This window comes from Bidens hawaiensis, unplaced genomic scaffold, assembly GCF_021521415.1.
Source record: "Bidens hawaiensis isolate Kalapana, Puna unplaced genomic scaffold, B.hawaiensis_p1.1 tig00030520_1, whole genome shotgun sequence".
Taxonomy (NCBI): Eukaryota; Viridiplantae; Streptophyta; class Magnoliopsida; order Asterales; family Asteraceae; genus Bidens; species Bidens hawaiensis.
Genome location: NW_027495089.1, coordinates 118626 through 143956, shown reverse-complemented (window position 1 = coordinate 143956; position 25331 = coordinate 118626). Strand labels below are relative to the sequence as shown.

Genomic DNA, 25331 nt, shown 5'->3' with positions numbered 1-25331 from the left:
TGATCTCGTTGACGAAAACGAAGTTAATTTAGAGGACAACGACATACAAGAGTTGCCTCGACCCCCGGGGAGACGAAGTAAAACAGGGGGAAATGTGGAGGGTTCGTCGTCAACACAACCCAAGGAGGGGACCCGTGAAGACGTGGAGTGAATACGAGATATGTTCGACAGTTTTGAGATCGCGAGTCTGGACCGTCACGCTACCATCTGTGCTAATACCGAAGCCAATGCACGGTTTGCCATTCATATGCATTGCGGAAAATGGAAGGAGACATCCAGTTCCTTCGTTCAATCGGTGAAACCAAAGTGGCCGTAGAATTAGAAGAAAAACGAACACAAAAAATACGGAAAATATATGTTTAATGTTTTTTTTTCTAATTTTGTTATGTATTTTTTTTATTATTTTAACATTGGTTCTTTAGTTCTTTAATTTTTTTTGTATTTTTATTTGTTTATTTAATTTAATTAAGTTTTATTGTTTACTTTAATTATAAAAAGAAAAAAAATGACGTGACGATGTGACATAGCAATATTAAGCTACAAACCGCTACACCCTAAAATAAAAATCGTCCACTCTGCTAATGTGACGCCACATATTAAAACACTTTCGAATATAGTCCTTCCACTACATATAGCCTATATTCAATCCCCACACAAATTACCACCATCTTTTTCTAGGATGAATTTGCCGACATTTATGAATTATTCAGTGGTTTAAATAAGGTATATTACCCAAACCAAAATCATGTTTCATATGGTCACGGTGTGAAAGAATTATGATATTTTATCAATTTTCGATATGAACATAACTAAATATATTATCTATTATCTAATAATAATAAAAGAAAAAAAACAGTGGACACCTCAAAAACAAATATAATTAGTTTTTTGTGGTTACTTTTATTTCATTCCCCTCCAAAATTTCCAACTATGTCACTTTCTTCTGCTCTTTCATCCACCCCTGCAATTGTACCCTCCATTTAACCTATAAAAACCTACTCAGTTTCATATTATTCAATCTTTACTCCACAATTCTCTTCAATGGCGTTTCATCCTAACCATCTCTCACAAGAGATGGCCCTACAACAACATTTCACCGATACCGACAACATTTCCGTCTTTCGTACAATATTACCCGACCACAACCACAACCACAACCTCGCCATCGGTGGGCAGCCCTCCCCCTCTTCCCGTGCTGCCGGAAAAGACCACTGGCTTAACAGCGCCATCCTCCGGCAGCAGGGCCAGTTCGGGGGTGGGCCCACCGATGACAGTAGTAGTAATAGTAATAATAATAATAATTTTCTAAACTTGCAAACGAATAATAATTCGGAGTCTGGTGTGACAACATCTTCTCACCATCATCATCACACTGGGAATAATAATAATAATAATATTAATAGTAACAACAACAACAACCAGTGGCTATCGAGATCGATGTTGCAGAGGAACGTTAGTGATGTTAGAGGAGACGACATCGTTTCGCAAGTTTCCAGTGATTCGATTATCGCTGCGGCTGCCATGTCGTCACATGATTCGCCGGATTTGAATAATCAGTCAAGAAACATCGTCGCTGGTGGCCAGGTTACATACCCTCAAAATATTTCAATCAATTTTCAACGGTTTTAGTTCTTACATGTACCGACACCTTTTGACTTTTAATCTCACACCGTTTCTGACAGCCGTCTAGTCACGGTTATCCATATATTGTGTAAACGGCTTTTCTAATCAATAGTTTTCTTTTCAAAGTTGTCTGTCCATGGTTAGAATAGTTGTTCGGATATTGTTTAAACGGCCGTTATGTCCAATAATTTTCAAGATATTTTTTTTATTAAATTTGCTATCTAAGTGTTGATATTGTTCAAACGACCGCTTTGTTCAAAATTTTCATTTTTATTTTTCAAAATTTTCATCTTGGTTGTTTGGCCTAGCTTTTTTAGTTTTTTTTTTGTGTTTGATTTGGCTTTTTAAGCTTATGCTTATTAGGTTATATAAGCTAATTTGAAAAACTTTATTTGAAGATGGTTTTTTTTGCTTATTTAAAAAGTTTATTTGTGTAAGGGTGTAAGTTACACATTCGCCCTCAAGTGATGATGGATTAGTAATTATTAAAGCAACTTGTTACTATAGCAAATTAAAAAATGGTAGATTTAACTACTTATTGTGAGTTTAGCAGCTTGTAGAATATAAGCTAATTCAAGCACTTAAAAGAGCTTATCAAATAATAGAAAATAAGCTATAAGCTACTTTAAAATATAAGCATAAGCTAAAAAATAAAAAGCTAGGCCAAACACCCCCAAAGTGTGTTTTTTAATCGTGTAAAACGAGATTAGGTGGTCTAGTTTTTTTTTTCTTTTGTTATCAGTGTTTTGGGATTGCTTATATAAGCAATTTATGACTTACTAACTTTTGAGAAAGTAAAAAAATGTCGTATTATGTGGTTATTGTAAGAAGATAATAAGTTACAAAAATTATAACTTATTAACTTATGAGAAAGATTATAAGAATATAAAATAGGAAATCCAAAGGACCAAAACACCTTCTTAATATTTTTTTTAACTGCCTCCGAAACTCTAGTCTATTCCGTTAGCTTCGTAGCCTACCATAATTTTTTATTTTATTATTTTGCAAATGCTCTGTTTTACTGTCGATGCGATTATCGATAATAATTTCTCAATAAACCTAGGGATTTGCAAATCAGATTACGGTACTTATAAAACCAGTTTGACCTACATCTTGTTACAGTTTTTGACCTGTTACCAGTCATAGGTTTTAGCGTTTGAATAGTAATAACACTTCGAGCAACGTGCCCTACATAGGTTTAGACTTTGATGATTCTTGTGACTATGTTTACAGGTGGACAATAATGATAATAATAATAATGGCGGTGAGCTAGCGGACACCGAGGTAGCCGTTGAAGCCGTAAACTGGCAAAATGCTCGGTACAAAGCAGAGGTGTTATCACACCCGCTTTACGAGCAGTTGCTATCAGCTCATGTGTCGTGTTTGCGAATTGCGACTCCCGTGGATCAGCTACCGAGAATTGACACGCAGCTGGCACAGTCGCAGAATGTGGTAACGAAGTATTCTGGTCTTGCTGGTCAGGGTAATATTGGTGATGATAAGGAGCTTGATCAGTTCATGGTATAAACATAATATTGAGACTTAATTAATTTAGCGACTTGCACTGTTTCTTGGATCGGTTTTGGGCTAAAACCAAAGCAAAAACCGAAATTTAATTTTTTGAGTTTTTGAAATCTGTGCAGTTTCGCTATTTTAATTGAGTTTGGTTAAGTTTTAGTTTTGTTATTTGAGTTTGAAAATTTTGGACCGAAAAGTAAAATTGGCAAAAAATAATGCATGTAGGTCTAAATTTTTTTTACCTAATAATTAATTTAATTATTTTACATATGGGTTAAAATATTTAAGTTAAACTATATATTAAATTTTTATAAATTACATAAAATTCAAAATAAACCTTGAAAATCTTTAAGCTCGGTTCGGTTTTAATTACACGTAAAACCGAATCCGGACCGAAAGTTTGATCTTTTTTTAACTTAAACATGAAGCCAAACTAACGGTTCTTGTTTCATTTCGGTTATATCGGATTGGTGTTTTCGGTTTTGGATTGGTTTTTTCGGTTTCAAGTATATCCCTATCATTAATATTATTATGATTAAGTTATTATGATTATTCAAAAAGTTTAAACCTTTTTATTTGATTATTTTGTGTCCTAATGCAGACTCATTATGTTCTGTTGCTATGTTCTTTCAAAGAACAACTGCAACAACACGTTCGTGTACACGCGATGGAAGCAGTAATGGCATGTTGGGAAATCGAGCAGTCATTACAAAGCTTAACAGGTTTTGTAACTTTGTATGCATCTTCATTTAATTTGTTTAATGCTAGTGTTAAGGATGGAGGTTTTAAGGTTTTTACGTGTTGGTTGTGGGGTCAGGGGTGTCGCCTGGTGAAGGGACGGGTGCAACAATGTCGGATGACGAAGAAGATCAAGTGGACAGTGATGCGAATATGTTTGATGGGAGCTTTGATGGACATGATAGCATGGGATTCGGGCCTCTTGTCCCGACTGAGAGCGAGAGATCTTTAATGGAGCGGGTGAGGCAAGAGCTAAAACATGAGTTGAAACAGGTCGGGTTTTTTTTAATAATCATATTTAACATGTTAATTATTTTTAACATTTTAAAATGTTTATTATTGGTTTTGTTGTGGTGTTTGTTAATAGGGTTACAAGGAGAAGATTGTGGACATTAGGGAAGAGATATTGCGTAAAAGAAGAGCTGGAAAACTGCCTGGAGATACGACGTCGGTTTTGAAATCATGGTGGCAATCACATGCCAGATGGCCATACCCTACCGTGAGTTTTACTTCATCCACATCTTTTAAATATGGCCACCCAAAATCTACGTAATGAGCAAATCTAAGAGTCTTTTATCATGAAAACGGACAACAAAGCAAATTACCAAAATAAATTTGTTATAAATATAAATTATATTTTCATAAATATTGGCTTTATTTAACCTGATTAACACGCTTACAACTTGATTGTTATCCGCCACCTGTTTGACACATTTATATATGAGTTAAATGCGTTGTGTTTGGTTACATGATTTTAAGTGTGTGTGGGCTAGGGCTGATTTTTTTGACACAAATAAGAATGGGGAAATTTCTCAAAAATAAATATATGAATAGTCAGTTTTTCCAAAATAAACGTTTACTTTTCAAATTTCCCAAAGCAAACATGTTCTCTAGCGTTAAAATGTTGGTTACGTGAAGATCTTTGTGCAAAACTCATTCCTCGTGGACACCATAGAGACTCGATACGTGTGATCTTAGTGGTGATTGTACAAATCTTTGTGTAGGATGCACAAAGTTTTACTATCTTAGTAAATCTTTGTGTAGGATGCACAAAGTTTTACTATCTTAGTGCATCCTGCCAACGACCATTGATTTCTTTGTGTGGGACGCGCTAAGATATATACAGCCACCACACTAAGGTTTGTACGGTCCGCGTTAAGTTTACACATGCCAAGTCTCTAGCGTCCACATGGAGTATGTTATCACATAAAGATCTCCACGCACACATTTTCGCACTATGAATACCTGTTTATCTTGGGAATTGAAAATTTAGTATTTGTTGTTCGACAATTGACCATTCATATGTTAATTTTGGGAAATTTTCCATAATAATATGGGTCATGTTCGGGTTGAACAGTTTTAACTCCCAACCCGTCAATCCAACACAATGGAAACCCCTGCGTTGACTTAATAATTCAAAAGTTGTACACACGTTTATGAACTTTACATGCACATCAGACTCACTGGTCAACTCCGAAAGCATTAAACTACATGTTTTACTTTTTTAAAAGATGGTTTGCTACCCTTCTTACATATCTTGGGTGACAAGCTAAAAAGTTACTGAGTTACTTTGATTCATAGGAAGAAGATAAGGCAAGATTAGTACAAGAAACAGGCCTGCAGTTAAAGCAGATAAACAACTGGTTTATTAATCAACGGAAACGAAATTGGCACAGCAATCCATCTTCTTCTACCGTCTTGAAAACGAAACGCAAAAGGTATTACATTTTCTAGAGTTATAGCATGTTTTTATCATAATGTAACGATTCACGAATTACCTGCCAACCCTAATTACAAAAAGAAGCAATGCAGGTGACAAAAGCAGTGACCATAACATCTGAATCAAGAAATTACAAACGGAACAAAGATCTTATGGGAGGTTACAAGAAAAGGGGAACGGGGCGACAAGATGAAAATGGGACAGGTATACGTTAAGAAGTTAAGACTCTCGAAAGTCATCTATATAGGCCAAATCTGAACCTAGGATACCCGTTGCGTATGTCATGGTGTATCTTTCAGTTTTGTTAATTAATACGATACGGGTTTATGGTTATTGGGGACACAGAATAAGAAAATATGCATGCGTGCTGTATGTGCAATAGTGTACATGGGTACAGTAGTTTTGTATCTTTTTCATTCTACTTTTAGTTTTGGATATGGTGATTTGGATTTAAATGCGTAAATGTTACCATGTTAATATGTTGCTTTAGAACCTTGGGCCTGTGCTTTATATGTTAAGGAACTAAACTTTTCTAATTCACTCCATTAATGTGTACTGCCATAAGTGTAGTCGCGGTCTATATTGCCAACTCTAGAGAACATATATCTGTGTACTTGACTCTTGAGAGTCAAAAGTGCACCAGATGTGGGCGTGTTCCGTCTCTGGAGAGTGGATAGGGTGGGTGCAATTCATGGTCGTCCATCGGTAATCCAGTGAAAAGAGAAGAACTTGAAAGATATATTTTAAACAATTTTGTCTATCAGCACTAAATTCAGCTTTTCTTTTTTTGACATAAATTACAACTTTTTAATTGACATTTATTGGTGCATAAGTTATTTTCCCCAACTTTTGATCACTCCTCTATATGCTCTATAATAGTCCTGACTAACCCAACATGCAAGAAAACAAAAGGCCAGACGGGCATTTAAGCATAACGTTCAGTGTGCGTTCAGTGTGCGAGTAACTGATAAAAGAAATTTGTAACTTATAAACATGTAAATGTGCATCTCATAACGTATCAAACTGTAAGCTGTACCTTTTGTATAAACTTGCAATAAGAAATATTGTAATAGCAACGAGGAAGAAAAAACAAAATTGAAACTGTCTTTTCAGCAAATAGATGTCAGCAGAATAAATAGAAATATTACAATAGGAGTTTGCCCTATTTTTTCTCCCAACCAAATACACTAAAATCGTTGATCTCTTCTATTACCTTTGATGTGATTGCCGATTAACTACTCTTAAGATATTGTTATTTTGCGCCTTCCATATCAGCCATAATGTGGGGAGAAATATGCTTTGAATTACTTTCTTGGTATTTTCTTTACAACTGAGAATAATCTGGGGAATATATCGCATAATGGCATGTCATGTACCCGATAATCAATCCAAAGTCTGGTATCAATACAATTCCTAACCGAGGCTAAGTCAAGTGGTTCATCTTTAGATATTGGGCATCAAAAGAATGTAAACTTGGGAAGGAAAAGTTATCATATAATTAGCAGCCTCGATAAATAAAAATAAAAATAGAAGCAACGTTTTCTTTGTTATTATGTTCTTGGAGTTGCTCATCTCAAATCCTAGCATTTTCTAACTTTTTCTACAAAATGTTTGTGATTCGAATACTTGTCAATTGAACATCAAACTATAAATTGACTGATGTATTATAAGTGCCAAGAGGCATGAAAGATGGGAATGAAAACCAATCATAAGAAAGAAAAATATGAACTTAGGACTCAACTTCGTTTATGAATATCAGCAATCCAAACTGATGCGGTCTGAATTATATTTGCTGAAAATACAAGGAATAAGTATACAACTAAGTATACAACTAGCATACAACTAAGTATACAACTAGTCTTCCTGTTATAGGTGAATCCGTCCCAGAATTGTATTTGGCTTCAGGCAATGTTTATATTTTCGGTTGAAAGATTTAAAATTTGATGAAAAGTATTCAAACTCTAAAATATAAATGAAACTTGGAGATCACAATGACAGAAACCTATATCAGTAAATATTAGTTCTCCTCTATCCAAACTAACTGATTTGAACTAGAAATAAAGAGACAAGAAAATGCACAAGCGGGGATAGCTCAGTTGGGAGAGCGTCAGACTGAAGATCTGAAGGTAACGTGTTCGATCCACGTTCACCGCATATTTTTTTTTACTTTCTTTTTCTTTTCTTTGTACAGTATATGAAATTAAGACGTTGTAGGTTGTAACATTTGCCTTTGATACTAACATTGCCGCACGTAATGCTTGGCTCAATATCCAAGTGATTTTTCTTAACAACAAAGGTACCATTAAGGCTGCCGCAATACAACATGAATCACGAACCTCACCCTTGTCGTCTACTCATCCATGGTGATATATGTTGATAACTATTCCCCAGCTTATTCATGAATTACCTCGAAAATTTGATATAATCGTGTTTAATTTATAAATCAAAGCTCTTTCATACGGGGTACATTTCAAAGCATGCTAGCTTCAACTTGAATGCATTGCAAATCCGCTTTCTAGAACTAAATTCAATTGTTCTAGACTGCCCCTCCGGGCCAGACCACAACAACGATGTACTTTGTCAACTAGGTAATTTCCCTAACTGGCTACTGTATAATCAACATCCCGATGGTCACTAGTAGTAGTGGATGAAGCCGGAATTCACGATACTGGAGGGGTCAAAGACGTAGCATGTGTGCCCACTGTGGGTGTGGTGGACTGGTGGGTGCTGCCACCATCACCATACCCGACTAAGTTATAGAAATGGTCACGTACAGGTTGATCATCAAACACTACCAACATGCTTGAATTGCATAATCGTTGCCACATCTGAACTTTGTTGTTGATCATATATTATATATATGAACATGGGATTAGTAGAGTGTATAGAGACATGTATGTGGTATATGGTTATATTTTCTACATACTCATATTTCTATCTCTTGTAATAAAATTACGGCCTCTCTTGATTGTCATTCTCGTCAAATTTCGAAGAACAAATGCTTTCCATGTCAGGCTTGGGAATGTTACATCATTTTTTGGTTATTACTTAACCCCATAAAAACAGTCTTTTCTTGTCGCAAACTTAGTACACTTGTGACATTTTAGATCGAGCTTCCATGACCTCTTGTAAGCCTTGCCCTACCTTGGTGGACACGTCCTTGAAGCTCAGTGTCAACCCTGGGGGAGGGGATCTTATACAGATGGAACCTTATACCATAGCCATGTTGGGGCGCTTAGTGTCTCACCTTTAGTTGATCGGACATCTCTTACATGGTCCGGCAGGTTTGCCTCTTAATGCATACTCCACGTGAGCCGCATTTTTAGTTCATGAAATGGATCCTACCTTATCTCAAGGGTACATTAGTTACGGTTTACAACTAGTCGGTTCACCTAGCTACAATCTCATCGCGTACTCTGATGCCGACTTGGATGGATGTCCGACTCTAGAGGCTCCACTTCAAGATATTGTGTTTCCCTTGGAGATAACTTAACTTCATGGCCCAAACGTCCGCATATTATCTGTAGGTCGGGTGCCAAAGCCGAGTACATTGGCGTTACTAATGCGGTAGCGGAAAGCCTGAAACAAGTTGGTTATGCAATTTGCTTCTTAAATTGCATTTCCCACTTTGAAAATTGAGCCTGGAAATTAAGAATTTTATACATAAAATTTGGAATATATATGTATATTTGAGAATTTACATATAAATTCCAATCTGATTAATCCCGACTAGTTCTTATTAATCCCGATAATCACTAGTCTCTGCCTTACCGTCCGACTAACGCCTAACGATTTTTACAATACTGATTGTCTCGTGTTAATTGTTTATATTTAAAGTTTTTGTAGCAGGATTAACATCATAAATCTCAAAATTTATAGTGTTCCTGTCTAGGAAATTTTGCATCTTAATTCATAGATCTCAAGATTCATGCTTATGATTTTTTTAATCAGATATGTTTGGAGTTCTACGTTTTCTTGAAATATTGGTTCTTCAAACGATGCTCAGAAGGTGCTTGATTTGGAGGGTTGCCAGTGAAATTTAGGTCGGTCATGTTGGAATCCACTCTCTCGTGACCACCATTCGTTTCGTGAATGTCACTGAATGGTGTGGGCCGCCTCTTAGAATGTCTATTTCACTATGTTATTAATTCATCTCTTGTATTAAATATTGTCATGAATATAACCATTTATAAATACAACTATAACTTTATTTTCTTCATTTGTACTGATTTTATTGCTTTTCCTCTTTCACACACTTGTTGTATCTACCTAGAGTCTTCATTTTCCTAGCTTTAAACATGAAATTATTAGCTAGAAGTATTCAACTATTGTGATAAATATCATTTATTTAACACGATTCAACTCCCAGTTTAAACATTGTTATGAATATGATCCTTTATGAATGTATTTAATATTATATATCAAGCACCATTTTCTTTTCATGTCATATAACTACAATTGTATGAAGATTACTTTCACCTTGTTACTTAAACATAAAGTAAATATACCAAAAAAATAAATAAATAATCATTTTCTTTTCCTATCATAACCACAATTGTATGAAGATTACTTTTCTTAATATAACTTTTCTAACTTTGTAGAAAATACAAACTAATTTATTTAGAATAAGACAGAAGCTAAAAGATAGACATGACATATCATATGAGCCTACATTAATAATCGAAATATAGCAAGTGAAAGTATAAATAACTACTCTAGCACACACCATGCATGTATTACAAGTTACAACCACTTGCACATTTTGTTCTTGATCTTCTCTCTACTCCCCTCTTCCTGAAAACCATAATATATTCACAAATGTAAAAACATTAAATCAATTCAAAATTATTCAATTTTACATCATGGGTTGTGGCAATTACTTTGTCTTTGTAATAATAACATTTTCAGTAGCTCTGATCACATACAACATCATCACTTCCGTCAATGCTTCATTCACGCAAGAACTCCCGGGTTCATCACAAGGGGTTCTTGGTTTTGACCCGGCTATCAAGATGCCCGATGATCGAAAATCAGCGTTGACTAATAAGAAGAGGTTGTTTCATACTGCAGTTACTGCAGTTGATTCGGTTTATAATACATGGCAGACAAGGGTTATGTACTATTGGTTCAAGAAGATCAAGAAGCAATGTGGAGCCGGTTGTGAAATGGGTGGATTCACGCGGATCTTGCATTCGGGCAAACCCGATAAGTTTATGGATGAGATTCCTACTTTTGTTGCTCAGCCTCTTCCAGAGGGTACAGATAAGGTATGATTCTCGGAATTGTCGTATTGGTGTCCTTAGTACTAGTAGTGGTCACTAGAATGTTTTTCATGTGTCGGACAATTTTATAGGGTTGATCATCTCTTAAGTATTAATTTTTTGGGGTTGGTCGGGTTGGGTCACATACTGAAAATATAAATTGAATTTATCGGTTCAACTAATATTTTGAGAAATCATTCTATCACATTTATACCTCCTAAACTTACTAGTTTAAACTCAAATCAACCAATAATTTTAAAAAACTAACGGGTATAGAGTTTTGGCAAAATTGTCGGTTTTATATTACAAATTTAAATATGTATTTCCAAACTATTTATAAAATTCCAAAACCAAATTTTCGATTTTGGTTTGTTTCGAGTCTAGAATCGACAATGCACATCCCAACAACTAGCCATCTTGACAGAATCATCGATTGTGGTTTTAGTTTGAAAAGTCAGCTTCTGGTGAGGTGGTTAATAAAAAATGTGCCTTAAGGTTTTTTATTAGGTAATTATTTTCTTAAGTATTAATTATTTTCATGTATTTTTTAGGGTTACATAGTCCTAAATAGACCTTGGGCATTTGTACAATGGCTTCAACAAGCAGACATTAAAGAAGAGTATGTCCAAACACTAAAATAGACTCATTTCTACACTCACATATGCACGAATCCTTAATGTGTGCCTTGTTTTTATATTGTATGCAGCTATATATTCATGTCCGAGCCCGATCACATTATTGTAAAACCAATACCAAATTTGTCCCGACACGGCCTTGGAGCTGCATTCCCATTCTTTTACATTGAACCTAAAGAAAACGAGCAACTTCTAAGAAAGTTTTTCCCGGAAAATAAGGGACCAATTACCAATATTGACCCTATTGGAAATTCGCCCGTTATTATTGGAAAGGTGCATATAATTATATAGTTATGTACTTGACTACACATATAGCCCATGTGCTTTTGGCAAAATAGCATCATTGGAGTCAAAACGTTTTAAATCAACAAGTTGGATTTGAGGTTTCAATTTTGAAACAAGTTTGGGGTCTAAGGTTGGTAACAAAAACGTTAAAAGGTTATTTGTCCATTTTCCCTAAACTTTATAAAAAAGTTAACCAAAGTTAGCCTTATAACCTCAAAACCTGTTACAAATTGAAACTTCAAACTCCAAACTTGTTACTTTTAGTTTTATAAAGGGGTATGATTTTTTTATATATATTTTTTATTTTTGGATTTAGAAATCTCTTAAAAAAATAGCTCCCACATGGATGAACGTGTCGTTGGCAATGAAAACAGACCCGGAAGCTGATAAGGCTTTCGGTTGGGTCCTTGAAATGTAAGATATTCGACTTTTGAAGAATAAATGTTAACTATTATTATTATTGTTGTTTTTAAATTAAGATATATCGGATTTGCATATGTAGGTATGCTTATGCTGTTGCATCTGCTTTGCATGACGTTGGTAACATTTTATACAAGGATTTCATGCTTCAGGTTTGATTATATATTATTTCGGTTTTACGAGTAATTAATAACTTTACTAAATAATAATATCTGTTGTTATATTTCATATATAGCCTCCATGGGACACAGAAATTGACGATAAATTCATAATTCACTACACGTATGGATGTGATTATGATATGCAGGTAGGTACCTATTAAGCAAGTCTTCATTTTGCAAAAATATATATGTATAAAATAATAATAATAATAATATTATAAAGAATATGTTGAACTATTACAGGGAAATTTTATGCCTGGAAAAATTGGCGAGTGGAGATTTGACAAAAGATCTTATGGCGACATCTACCCTCCAAGAAACCTTTCACTTCCTCCACCTGGTGTTCCTGAAAGTGTGGTAAGCTTTAGTTTCATCACTTGCACCATTGTTTGACTTTGACTTTGACTTTCAAGGTCAAACTAATTTACAAAACTTGGCAGGTGACACTTGTGAAAATGGTGAATGAAGCCTCAGAGAACATCCCAAACTGGGGACCTTAAACCCTGTTCAAAATTATCCCAAAGAAAATATTTGTATTTCATATGTCTCAATACAACGTCGATTGGTTATAGAATACAAAATTCGATTGTTAAGTTATTTGAAATGTACGTGAGTTTTAGAGGCCGGTTCCAAATGCATATTGATAATCAGAAACACAATACAAGACAAACTTTTATATTATTATCTATACTATATATAATGAGTCAAAGATGGATAAATTAAGATGATGAAATTTAAGGGATTTACAAATTTTCAAACACATAATACAACATAAAATGAGACGTGTCTTTAATTTTTTTTTTTCTAAAATAGTTACAACATTGCCCCTTTAACTTTAATAAAATTTTGCAAATTTAAACAATAGTTATAACTTTGGTCTTTTATCTTTTAACTATCTATTCTTCATAATTTCATTTTTAACCCAAATACCCCAACGATCTTTTAACGGTTATAACTTTTTCATACGTTAATATTATTTTTAAAAAATTGCACCATAAAAACGAGCATTTAATTTTCTTTAATTTGAGTATGATATTGTCATAGTTTCTTTTCGGTTAAAAAAATAAAATTTTACATATAGTCGTTTGCCATCCGGTTTTGATGGTCTTAAATTAAACCATGAGCCAAGCTGTCACACCCTCAAAATCCACTAACGGAGTCTTTCTGTCAGAAAGTGTGAACTAACAGGATCAGAATCATTAGTTATAATCAAACCATAAAACAAGGTTTCAAAACCATGAAAACGTTTACGAGTAATTAAATGCGGAAGCGTAAAACCATAGAGAACAATGTTACGTCACGCAGGACGACTTAAAACCCATTGATAACAGTTTAAAAATAAGTTTGCATAATTCAAATGTTTCAAGCAATGCATGTTCCTAAACCGCGCGCCCGCCTCGGCTACCTGAGAATAACATACTAAAAGTGTCAACACAAGGTTGGTGAGTTCACAAGTTATATAAAAATAGAGCGTTTAGCGTTTGCGTTCAGCGTTTTGCGTTACAGCGTTTTGCGTTACCAAATAGTGTTATGTCAATTATATATCTATATGTAGCTAGCCTATAAAACAAGTATCACTAAGTGCTCGACACCGAAGTTGACTGTTTATCATTTTCCTTGCTACCAGGTCATCCAGACCATGGTATGTGTTTAGCCAAGATTACACCCACTCGACCTCCAGTCGAGTTTAGCGTTGGGTGGGGTTTGTCAAACCCAGTAGTACTACTCAACAATGACTCGCTATTATCCAATATTAAACGGTTCGATGTGAATGAAGGACTTTAGTTAACGCGTTTGCCACTTAGTCTTTACAAGTGATATATAATCTATATTAACAAAATCTTAAATGCGTTTTCGGAGTATGTTATCTCCCCCAAGTGAAAAGCGTTTAAAAAGTTTAAAAAGGGGAAAGAGAAACTCACTGTTTGCGAAGAAATTCCCAAATTAAATCACCAAGATGCGCGTCACAGAAAAACTCTCTCTAGCGTTCTAAAACAACAAAGAGATTTTTCTAAGTGTCGGAATATTATCGAGTCTCTAGACCCGGCACATAATACCTATGCACATAACATGTTTCGTGTCTCGTTTGTGAATCGTGTGTGACTTTAACAAGTGTATTTGTGATACGTTACATGTGTAAGCAATTATTTACGTGTCATGTGTTCATAAAGTACATCACTAGCAATTACTCCCCGTAAGGACAATTTGGTCAACACATAACAATTAACTAGCCATTATTCCCCATGAGGGCAATTTGGTCAAATCATAACCATTATATAGCAAGTATCATGTTTCATGCATTTTCACAAAATTCAGCAGCTAGTTTCACCGAGACAGAAATTCTACTTGAAAGATTGTACTATCTCACCGATCACAGCATCACAATTAATTTACCAAAAATCATCACAAAAGCATATATGTCTTAGGTTTCCAGAACATATTTTATTATATTTTTATTCCACATAGGTTTCTCACAATCATCAAATCATTACAGCAAACTCATAACAGTCAAATTCATGCGCAACAGAATATTATTTGCAGTTCCCGTTAAACGAAAATCCAATAAATGCAAGACCACTTGGGTTAGGTTCCTAACTCAACAAGTCAACTTCCAGAAGTGGAACCAACCCAATTGGTCTCGTAGTTCATGAGATATAATATTTACAAAACAACCTAACAGCAGGTCTAACAGCTCAGCTTTGCACAACGTTTTTGTAAAATCATAAAAGTTAACTTTTACACGTCCAAAAATTGCAAATTTATATTCTTTAGAAACTAGACTCAACCTAGGTTACTGTAGTATCAATAATCTTAACCAATTTTCACCTTTACACCCCGTTACAGTCAATTAAACATCAATAACATAATCTGTCCAGAAACTGTTTGCATCCAAACTCAACATATTAACTATCTATGAACCATAATTCATTCATATAACACTCTAGACTCTATAATCACTATCCATGCACATCAATTACACATTACATACATGATTAGGGCTTTTGTGTGAACTCAAATCAAAGACACAACAATTAACATGTAACAATATTCATTCTAGTTATCAAATCATTATCAAATCAACAACAATCATATTAGTTACATACACACATGAAATCGGCCATCTAGGGTTTTCAATTAACCCATTAAACATCAAAATCAAGTATAAAGGATGCATAGGATAGTCGTTTATACCTTCCTAGCACCTTAATCTTCGATCAAAAGTTGAAATTGATGGTTGTATGTGTGTGTATAGGTGACGGCAGCCAAGGAGCCAAGGGGGGGGGGGGGTGGGTTTCCGATCGGGGCTTGTGGGGGAAGAAGAATAATAAGTTAGGGTTTAGTATTATTATTATTTATAATAATCTATGTTACCCTTTGGCCCCTCCACTCCTAAGTATTACTTATCTAGCTTAAACTAACTTGTTTACATCTTGAGTTAACGTTTATAACCATGTTATCACATAACACATAAGTCTAACACATAATTATCACATAATTACTGTTTTGACGTTTTTCGTTTATTCACCAATCGTTTGCGTCAACTCGTTTGCGTTTCGGTGCAATTCCCGAAAGACTACACATGTAGTAAGTGTTAAGCGTCATTTAAACCCTAGTTTAAATGTAATAAGGTGTGCGTTATAGATTCAGTGATCTTAAGTTTGAATTGACGGAGTTGAGTTAACGGAGTTAACCTGAAATTGACGATTGTCACACAAGCCATTATTAACGATTTCTTTTCACTGAAATTGAAACTAAACCGTTGAAAATTACCCAACAAAATCAAACCATTAACAATTATTAAGTTCTATTTCGTTTGTACTTTGATATTATAATGAGTTTAAAATAAGAACTATGAATCTACTTATATCAATAAATGGTTTCACGGTTACAAACGAAACGACGAGCACCCATAAATCTATAATGTGATTACCGATATCCGCATTTCCCGCTGTATCGCGCGGGCACCTACCTAGTATATATAATCAATAAACTAACTCAAAACTCGATTACAATAATCCATCATGCTATAACCTTAATTATGGTTCTGTGATGGTGATCCACTTGGCAAATAAGTAATACCAAATATAATGAAACCCAAAACCAACATTGCCAGCTAGGCGTGTTAATGCCCGACACATGGCCCTGCTCCAAGTAAAGGGGCGCCAAAGTGAAAGGCAACGAGTTGTATGATGTTGGAGGTGGGGCCCTTTTTCAATAACTTATCTAATGGACCATTTTCTTTAACCTATTTTATGCAATATGTATAACACGACACTGTTTTTAACGTACATATACCACACCATTCTATCTCCATCTTCAAATATCTCAAATTTCTAGCTTTCATCATGAAACCGAACATGAATGCGTTGAATTTAATGCACCCATTGTGTGCTAACCGTAACCGGTCTATCCAAGTAACTTCTATTTTTACAGCCAACAAACAAAAAACAAACGATTGGTGTATCAACCAATAATGCCAACGCCACAAACCCCACATCCATCACCGACATCCAATGCTCATCCCAAATGTCACAAGTCATCCCCAAAACACAAACATTACCTGAGACGTTTACTCAAACACAACCAGCCACCACCAAACGAAAACACGAAAAAAAAACAAAAAAAAAAAAAACAAGTTATCAATGTCGGACCAAAAGAACATCGAGAGGTATGGGACAAGTGAGGAGTTTGTGTTGGCACGTGTGTGGCTTAACGTCACGGAACACACCATTACCGGTTATTATTTTTCTTACAAGTGTAAATTATTAAATTTGGCGCGACTTATGTTACTTTTTATTTGTAAAAGGTGATAGTCAATTAAGATAGGATTTTTTTTGGGTGTGTATTTGTGCTATTTTTTTTCAAGCAACGGGTCAGGGTGAATACCGCAAGCCTAACACCCTAATCGGCAAATGGGTGGCAATGCGAACGAAAATCACCAATTTCAACAACACTTACACACGGCCATGATACCACTTGTTAGGATTAAACGCATATACAAACCGAACACAAACACCAAAGCAATAAACGAACACGAGGATTTAACATGGTTCGGTCTAAACTGACCTACGTCCACGGGTGGCAACTAGTAATTCTTTATTGAGTGAGAATGATTACAAGTATATAACAGTGATATATATTAAGATTAATCTAGAGTTTGCATATTATTAAACAAGAAATCCAAACTGGGTTGGGCTTCGGTCTAGCCACCCTACACCTGTCTGCCCTTTGAACTTCAAATAATATACCGGGACACACAAGGCCTACGAACCTAACAAGAATCTTAGTCACATTTGAGGCATTAGCTAGGCGCATCGGTTTGCATGGTGATCATTCGAGACACCGATCTTTAGACCATACAACTCTATCTAAAATAAGTTTGGGACACAATGAGTTCGGGTTGAAATGATTCGTTTTAGAACATGAATTGATATGATAAATCCAGCAAGTAATTGTTGTTCATTCACAATAAACTCTATGTGAAAATATTTTTACAGCCTTCGTGTTTTTTTTTTGGTTTTTAAAAGAGTGCGCAACAACCCTAAAACATTAGCCTAAATAACTAATTCAACCCATGTAATACACGAGTTCTAACGCTTATATACGTATTATTGACTAGTAACAGCATTAGAAACAGGGCCGGCTTCGAAAAAACGAAAAAAATTTTGGGCCAAAGGCGAATTTTTTTTTAACTTTAAGTAAAAGAAACATTTTGTTGGGTTTAAACAATTTAATTATAAATGGGCTTATTTGATTATGATTTAAGTTGTGTAAATTTTTTTTTATAAGAATAAGCTTAAAATTTTCTCAAATAAGACTAGAACCCACAGCATTTTGGTTAGATGTCATACCCCTTTACCATTAGACCAAGCTAGTGGTTATGTAATTGTGATAGAACCTTGATTAAACACATGTTTTTAATAAAGATACATATAATTTTTTTTGAAAAAAAAAATTCGAGCCTAGCCGGGTGTCGGGCTTGTGGCCGTCGACTACCCTGCCATGCCTCAAAGACGGTACTGATTAGAAAACTACCAAAGTCATTGCATAACTAGGAGTTAGAAGGGGGCTCGTGGATAAATCTTCTAGTACGGAGTACCACGTACCCTCCGATATTAGGTCACATTCATTATGGATTTCCATGCACATATCCAAGTAAAAAAAGCGTGGGACTAATTATTTATGTAAACGCGAAGAAAATATGTTCACAAAGCTGAAAAGATAGAGAGATCATGGAAAATTGGTGAGAAGAGAACTTTATATTTATTTATTTATTTATTTATTGTTTTTCTACTATTTTATTTTCAAGTCTCCTATATGCAGAGTGTTTGGAATTTATCTTATCGGGGGCCCACTACTAACATTGACCGTCTTTAATAAAATCAAGTTAAACATTTACAAACTCATCTCTTAAGATTATTGAGCTTAAACCCTAATTAAAAGTACATTCTTAAATAAACGCATAACAAGTAGTTTTTTTAGTTGAATTAGTCAATATGCATAAGGTACAAATTAACATCTTAAATGTATAAAATGATTATTGTTAAATAAAACTTTCGGTTGCTTTATGTGTTTTGGATTGTTTTGAGTTAAAACTAGTTGTATAGGGAAGAAACTTAGGTTGTACCAAGAATCATCAATTAAGCAAGTACTCACCAAAAACATGTTGGAACGCAACGTTTTCTTTGCATTTTAACATACGCAACATTCACATGCCTAATTTACTTCCCAGACCATACTTCTTTGCAAAACCGTTACATCGATCTTGAATTCTAAACGATACAACAACCCGATGACAGAATTCTTGAATTCTACACAATACCCGATCACATAATTCTTGAAAACTAAACGATTCAACAACTGTTCACATAAATTTTGAATTCTAAATGATACAACCACGAAATCTTGAATTCAGAACGATAAACAAACCGATTACATATCGTTATGTACTAAACAATATAAAGATTCTGAACATGAAAAGATTAATAATTTTCCTTAATTTTTACTCCTGTAGGATTTATAACATAACACAACAAATGAAAGCAACCTATACCCAAATATGAAAACCAACATCACCCCCAAATTTTTCCATTTTTGCACCTCGTCTATATTCTGCCTCTTCAAGAAATCTTCACCATACACCAAACAACCATCTTCAAACCTTTCAAGACACCTCAATCTCCCTTTTGACCCGCCAAACTCGTTTAACAAAAAACACTCGAACGGGTACCGAAACAGGCTCAAGTAATGCATAAAACTCCAATACTTCGGCATATCATTGTTTGATATGAAGTAGCCCGAAAAAAGAAAAAACGAACCCATTAACGCGGCCACCAACGACATCCCAACCATAAAATTTGGCACAAGTGCACTGAAACATGCCACGAATGAATTTGACGTTAGTAAAACCAACCAAACGACTAGCGAAAAATAAGCGAACCCGTCTAGATCTTTGCGTAAACCAACTAGCCAATAAGTTGGGACCGCGTATAGAACCGCAACGGTTAACAAAAACGGAATGAACACGAACGTGTTGGCTAGCGTGTAGGATGATATCCGATACGCACCGATCGACGTCTCACGCATAATAATCCGACGTTCTTTTATGAATATCGGTAACGCTTCAGATGATGAGTAGAGTAAAAAGGTTAGATTGAATGCAAAAAACCCTATTTGAGTTTGCATTTGAAACCGGTTAATGTTCCTGAATATTGTACCTAATAAAACACCAACAATCATCATTTGAACCATTTTCGCCACAAATAACTGTCTGCACCGGAAAATATTATAGGAAAATCTTTCGCTTAGTATCAAAACTTCGGTTAACATCGAGTTTGCATACATCAAACAAACGTCCTCATTTACATGACCCGATTGCTTTATAGGTTCTTCAAGACCAAAACCGGACTCAGGTCCAAGTTTAACATCCGGGATTAGGGTTTGGATCACATCAATAGAAAACTCGAGCACGTTGACTTGTCTAGGAACCGTATGATGAGCTAGAATTAGTCGTTCATGTAGACGGTCGAGGGAGCCATGGTGGACCACGGCTCCCTCGGCTAGCAACACAACTTGATCAACAAGGTCCAGTATTCTAAACCCGGGTTGGTGTATGGTTAACACAATGGTTTTACCACTATTATTAGCCATGGCTTTGAGCATGGTCATGACCTGCAAAGCCGAGGCTGAGTCGAGCCCCGAAGTCGGCTCGTCCATTAGCAACACAGCCGGGTCATGAACCAGCTCAACCCCAATCGACACGCGTCGTTTCTCACCACCTGATATCCCACGGTGGGCCCCACCGCCGATTCTTTCACCCGCCACGTGGCGTAACCCTAGCTCCACCATCAACTCACTCACTCTACTTTGCGCCGACTCACCATGGAGCCGCAAACGTGCGCTATATATTAGGGTTTCTTCAATAGTAAGAAACGGAAATAATAAATCTTCTTGGGTGACAAACCCCGACACTCGCCGGAAAACAGTGGGGTTTAATGGTCGGTCATTCGCCACCACCTCGCCGGAGACTCTGCACGGAGGGATAACTCCGGCAAGTATCTCCAACAGCGTTGTTTTTCCGGCACCACTTGGACCAGCAACAGCTGTTATCTCTCCGGGCTTCACTTCACAACTTACATTCCTTAAAATCTGTTTCTTTAACGTTGGATTAACCTTTTTTTGACAAATCCTAGAAAGTGTACATAACGGAGGAGATATTGCGTACGAAAGATTCTTGGTTTTGATTGTATATTGGGTTTTCCGGCCGCCAAAATCCGATGAACTCGCCGAAATAGTCATTGATGAATTTTAATGTGATTTGGGGATTACAGACTCTTTTTTTGCATGGATATATATAGAGTTGGTGGAGAAATGAAATGATGAGAATAAGTTGATGATTTTCTGTGATTGAGATTTTAATTTTTTACTATAAATGAAAAAGGAACATGATAACAGATAACATGATATTTGTTGCCAGTTGAGAGTGTTTGGGGGGGGGGACATGGTTTCTGTTGGAACAATAGAAAGTGGGTTGTAACTTTCGTATGATAGTTTGTACATTTTTCCTACATTGTGTTTTTGTCATGCTTTTGGTGAATACGTACGTTAAAAATGATTTTGGCAGCGTGGAAATTAAGATGCAGTTTGCTGTAATGGTTAGATAATGTGTCACCGAGATGATTAGTTAATCAAAATTGATATCACGTAACGATCACCTCACACAGACAGACAAAAGGTATTCACTAACTAAATCATTAAACCACTGTAATGTTTAACTAAGTTGTTAATAATTATTTATACTTTTTTTTAAATTGCAGTAGTTTTACTAAGTTTATAATTATTTAATCTTTTTTACTAAAATAAGAGTAGAATAGTTTGATTGGTTGAATCTGTATTTTAGGTTGGTTCGAAAATTTGGTACAGTTTGACAGTTCCGGTCGGTTAAGGTTCATCACATAATTAAAATAAAAAAAATAAAAAAAATACATCGACATGTTTTTAAATTGTGAGACGCTATCCGATATGTTATATCTAAATTTTCATGCGAGTTCGAGGGTATACGTATGCGACTAGCTCTTTATTATAAAAATCAAAAATTCAAACACTACTACAGAAACATCTACTAACACCGGTCAAAAAGAAAACTCACAATTGTGTGAAAGCCAACCATTGTTTAAAATGTTAAACACCGTTATAAAATGAAGAATTTTTCAAACCCGTTATAAATATGAAGGAAACGAGCGTTGTTTATTGAACAAAAGTGTATACACCAGTTTTTTAATGAGTATTTAAAACGGGGAGGAGTTCAACTGTTGGAAATAAAATGTGAAGAACCGTTTTAAATAAAGAATTCTCTAAACCCGTTTTAAATTAGAAAGCAATAAGCATTGTTAATGAACAAAAAGTTTCTACACCAGTTTTTAACAAGTATTTTAAAGAGGTTAATAGTTTCAGCATAATGAAACGATCATATTTACAAATAAACCGTTACAAATATTCGTATATTGTAGCAAAAATTATAAAATTAAACGGTTAAATATACTAAACATCTTTCATTTCGTAGTTAATAAAGTATACAACGAAACATAAATAATGCAAGAGAAAAACAACAAAATCACCAAAAGTCCCTAAAACAGAACAAGTTTATCCTAGAAATCGATCTTCATAGTTGTGGCTTTTGGGACAGTCTTGTTAACTTCGTTCATAGCCATTAAATTTTTCATCTTGTTGGATTTGGGTTCTGTAGTAAACTATATTTGTGGGGTCAACAATTTTGTTAAGTTGTACTATTGACCTATCAAGTTATTCCTTGTATGTTTCGAGGCTGGAACATGCGCTATCATTGGCGAATTTAATAAGAGTTTGCATTGCTAATGTGATCTTCACATCATCGTCAATAGCTCTGATGAGTTAATCCTACCTCATCATGTTCTTAATTTTTGCATCAGAACCTTGACGAACCATTTTATATAATATTATGGTTTTGTAGGTAGATACGTGATATATATTTTATATATAGACGTGTTTTTAATTCATGTTAGGCAATCGCTTAGCCTATTACTTGTAAATCTTTTGAGTTTCCAAAATTAAGTAAAAAAAATTTTGATTTGAAAATTTAGCAGAGACTATAATTGCTTGAATGGATTCTTGACAGTTAACTATTTGCACGAACTAAATGTTAGAAAATGTATTTTATATCGGGATCAGTTAAACCGTGTTATGTTGTCTATAACATTTTTTGTTTATACCGGTTGTATGTAAACAGTGTTAAAACTTCAACATTTTACACCGTTTTTTAATATGTATCCATTGTATTATCTATTTAAGTATAAAAACACACAGGTTTTTAATAAACAGTTGTGTTTTGTTTTAAAATACTAGTAAAGTTAACGGTTACTTGTAAACCGTTTATAAAAGTATAACGTATTACACCGGTTTTATGTTCCTCGTTGTAATTATGAATTAGATGGTTCATATTATTCTTGAAATGTCGTATTTTCGAGTTATTATTTAAAATTAGCTGAGTGAGTGCATTTATGATATAATTATGCTATTTTGCTCTATAAAAGGATATTACTAACCCAAATTAATTTCCAACTTTCTTTCTATTGAACAAAAACGTTTTCTTCTTCTTCTTCTTCGTCCTCTGTTTCCCAAGAAGAAATGATCGATAAAGTTAGAGAACAAGTTCATAAGGATAACTTCATTCTTGATGTTATGACATGTGGCATTCGTGACAAAACGATGTACACCTTATTTATTGCGTAACGAGTAAATAGTTAACCAGTTATTTCGTATCGAGTAAAAGATTAACCGAACGATACTGATTATGTCCCAGATATATCTGAAGGCTATATACAAGTTATGTATATTTCATAACAACTAACATACTGATATTATAGCCCTAGCATGTGCAAAACCACTTAAACGAAAATATTTTCGTTTAATGATGCGGTGTTAACTTAAACCCAATCGTATGTATCAAAACAAGCATTGTATCATCTGTCAAGCCGAAAAATACTTATAAAACATTTATTTGAAATGTTTTAAGCAACCCGTGAAAATATTTTGGATTTTTACTAATGAATGAGTATGTTTAATAAGAAGATCAAGTAGTAAGTGCTATCTTCCTCCTTAAAGCACCAAGATGTACATTGATGCTCACATGTAGGTGTAGTTTAAATTCCATGAAATTGGGGTTTTGTGTTATGTTGTGTAGTTTGAAAACTTCATATTTTATAATCATAAGAGAATGGAAATCATTAATTTAACGGTTGGTATAATATGGGAGGAATCATAAAGCTTAGGTTTCTTAATACAATATGCGGGTTTTAATATTGAAGATGATGAATATTTGGAAGTAACATACCTACCTTCAAAACATGTGGCTTTTGTTTGAAATAGGTAAAAGTCATTCTTTTTAGTTGAGATGATTCTATACGAGTTATTTGAAATGAGTTAAATCGACAAAGTGATAAGCTATTTGCAATAAAGATATATGCACACAAGGTGTTTGTGTAAATGCCTCAATTAAAAGGAAATAAACAAGTTGTAAGGATACAAAATTCATGTTACTGCAGTTATAAAAATATTTGTATAAAATCATAGAAAAATCATATTGAGGTGTATTATATACGCTTGGAAAGCCCTTTTGACAGGCTATGTTTCATTTTTGAACATTAGAATCTAATTCAGATTTAAAGGGGTTCAAATCAATAGATTAAAATGATATTCAGTATACGCAACATGCTGTTTGATGTTTAATAATGGTCTTGTCCTATTCTTAAAAAAATCATATAAAATCGTATAAAAATCTTAAAAAGGTGTATTGTATATGTATGGAAAGATCTTTGAGTCTACTACAATTCGTGTTTGAACATGAAAAGCTAAATAAACCTTTATATTGGAAAAATAAGCCAATTAGCACATCTGCACAGAAAGTGTTGTACAAAATCAAGTTTTATAAACTAGTATATAATGACTAATGTTTGTAGCATTAGGGTTAAGATTGGAATATTGATTATTAGAGTTATTCGGACATGATATTTATTAAAGTTTTGTACAAACGGGTTGATATATGTAACATCCCACTTTTGATTATAATAAATAAATGATATTTCGGTCATTCAATAAAGTATCGTGTGTCGGTTTAAATAAATAAACTAATAGAAGGTGGGCTTGCACTTTAGAAGATTAAATAAGAAATGGAATGGGCCTTAGGTCCATGGGCTTAAGGGAGTATAAAAATACCCCTTAAACCATAAACCTTTCCATTATTATCTATCTCTACACCACAGCCTACACCATCAAAAACACACACAAAAACCATCCTATAGCCCGAGCCAAGATTCGAAGGTGGAAATCCGAACCCGTTGGTGCTAGATCGCCGTGAAGAACCAAAACAACATCAAGGCTTAACCGTGTTTGTTGTTTGACTCGTTTAAGGTACGTTTATAATTATAAATCGTTC

At 34.6% G+C, this 25331-nt stretch overlaps 2 protein-coding genes, 1 non-coding gene and 1 pseudogene across 5 annotated transcripts; 3 read left to right on the top strand and 1 right to left on the bottom strand.

Annotated features, from left to right (window-relative positions):
- The first annotated feature begins 829 nt into the window (after nt 1-829).
- LOC143580541 (homeobox protein knotted-1-like 2) lies at nt 830-6025 on the top strand. Of its 3 annotated transcripts, none has more exons than XM_077063536.1 (7): nt 830-1584; nt 2857-3144; nt 3743-3863; nt 3959-4152; nt 4247-4378; nt 5461-5597; nt 5692-6025. In XM_077063536.1, the coding sequence occupies exons 1-7, from the start codon at nt 1042-1044 to the stop codon at nt 5693-5695; spliced, it is 1419 nt and encodes a 472-aa protein (XP_076919651.1). In that variant the 5' UTR covers nt 830-1041; the 3' UTR covers nt 5696-6025. The 3 variants fall into 3 exon arrangements, with proteins under 3 accessions (XP_076919651.1, XP_076919649.1, XP_076919648.1); XM_077063534.1 differs by having other exon boundaries at nt 5684-6025; XM_077063533.1 differs by having other exon boundaries at nt 5681-6025.
- Nucleotides 6026-7680: 1655 nt separating this feature from the next.
- TRNAF-GAA (transfer RNA phenylalanine (anticodon GAA)) lies at nt 7681-7753 on the top strand. Its single transcript has one exon. It is a non-coding gene; the product is annotated as a tRNA-Phe (tRNA).
- A 2551-nt stretch (nt 7754-10304) lies between these two features.
- Nucleotides 10305-12996, top strand: LOC143580545 (hydroxyproline O-arabinosyltransferase 1-like). Its single transcript, XM_077063537.1, has 8 exons — nt 10305-10866; nt 11412-11479; nt 11567-11768; nt 12097-12194; nt 12283-12352; nt 12436-12507; nt 12605-12718; nt 12802-12996. Exons 1-8 carry the CDS (start codon nt 10462-10464, stop codon nt 12859-12861), a joined length of 1089 nt encoding a protein of 362 aa, XP_076919652.1. The 5' UTR covers nt 10305-10461; the 3' UTR covers nt 12862-12996.
- A 6317-nt stretch (nt 12997-19313) lies between these two features.
- LOC143580544 (ABC transporter G family member 10 pseudogene) lies at nt 19314-21749 on the bottom strand (annotated as a pseudogene).
- Between the last annotated feature and the right edge of the window lie 3582 nt (nt 21750-25331).

Bases quoted from the DNA above. Each gene is read 5' to 3' on its own strand.
- LOC143580545 (XM_077063537.1), top strand. From the start codon at position 10,462: ATGGGTTGTGGCAATTACTTTGTCTTTGTAATAATAACATTTTCAGTA. The intron at 11,769-12,096 runs GTGCATATAATT...TTTTGGATTTAG, and splicing joins CGCCCGTTATTATTGGAAAG to AAATCTCTTAAAAAAATAGC. The intron at 12,508-12,604 runs GTAGGTACCTAT...GAACTATTACAG, and splicing joins GATGTGATTATGATATGCAG to GGAAATTTTATGCCTGGAAA.
- LOC143580541 (XM_077063533.1), top strand. From the start codon at position 1,042: ATGGCGTTTCATCCTAACCATCTCTCACAAGAGATGGCCCTACAACAA. The intron at 3,864-3,958 runs GTTTTGTAACTT...TTGTGGGGTCAG, and splicing joins GTCATTACAAAGCTTAACAG to GGGTGTCGCCTGGTGAAGGG. The intron at 5,598-5,680 runs GTATTACATTTT...AATTACAAAAAG, and splicing joins TTGAAAACGAAACGCAAAAG to AAGCAATGCAGGTGACAAAA.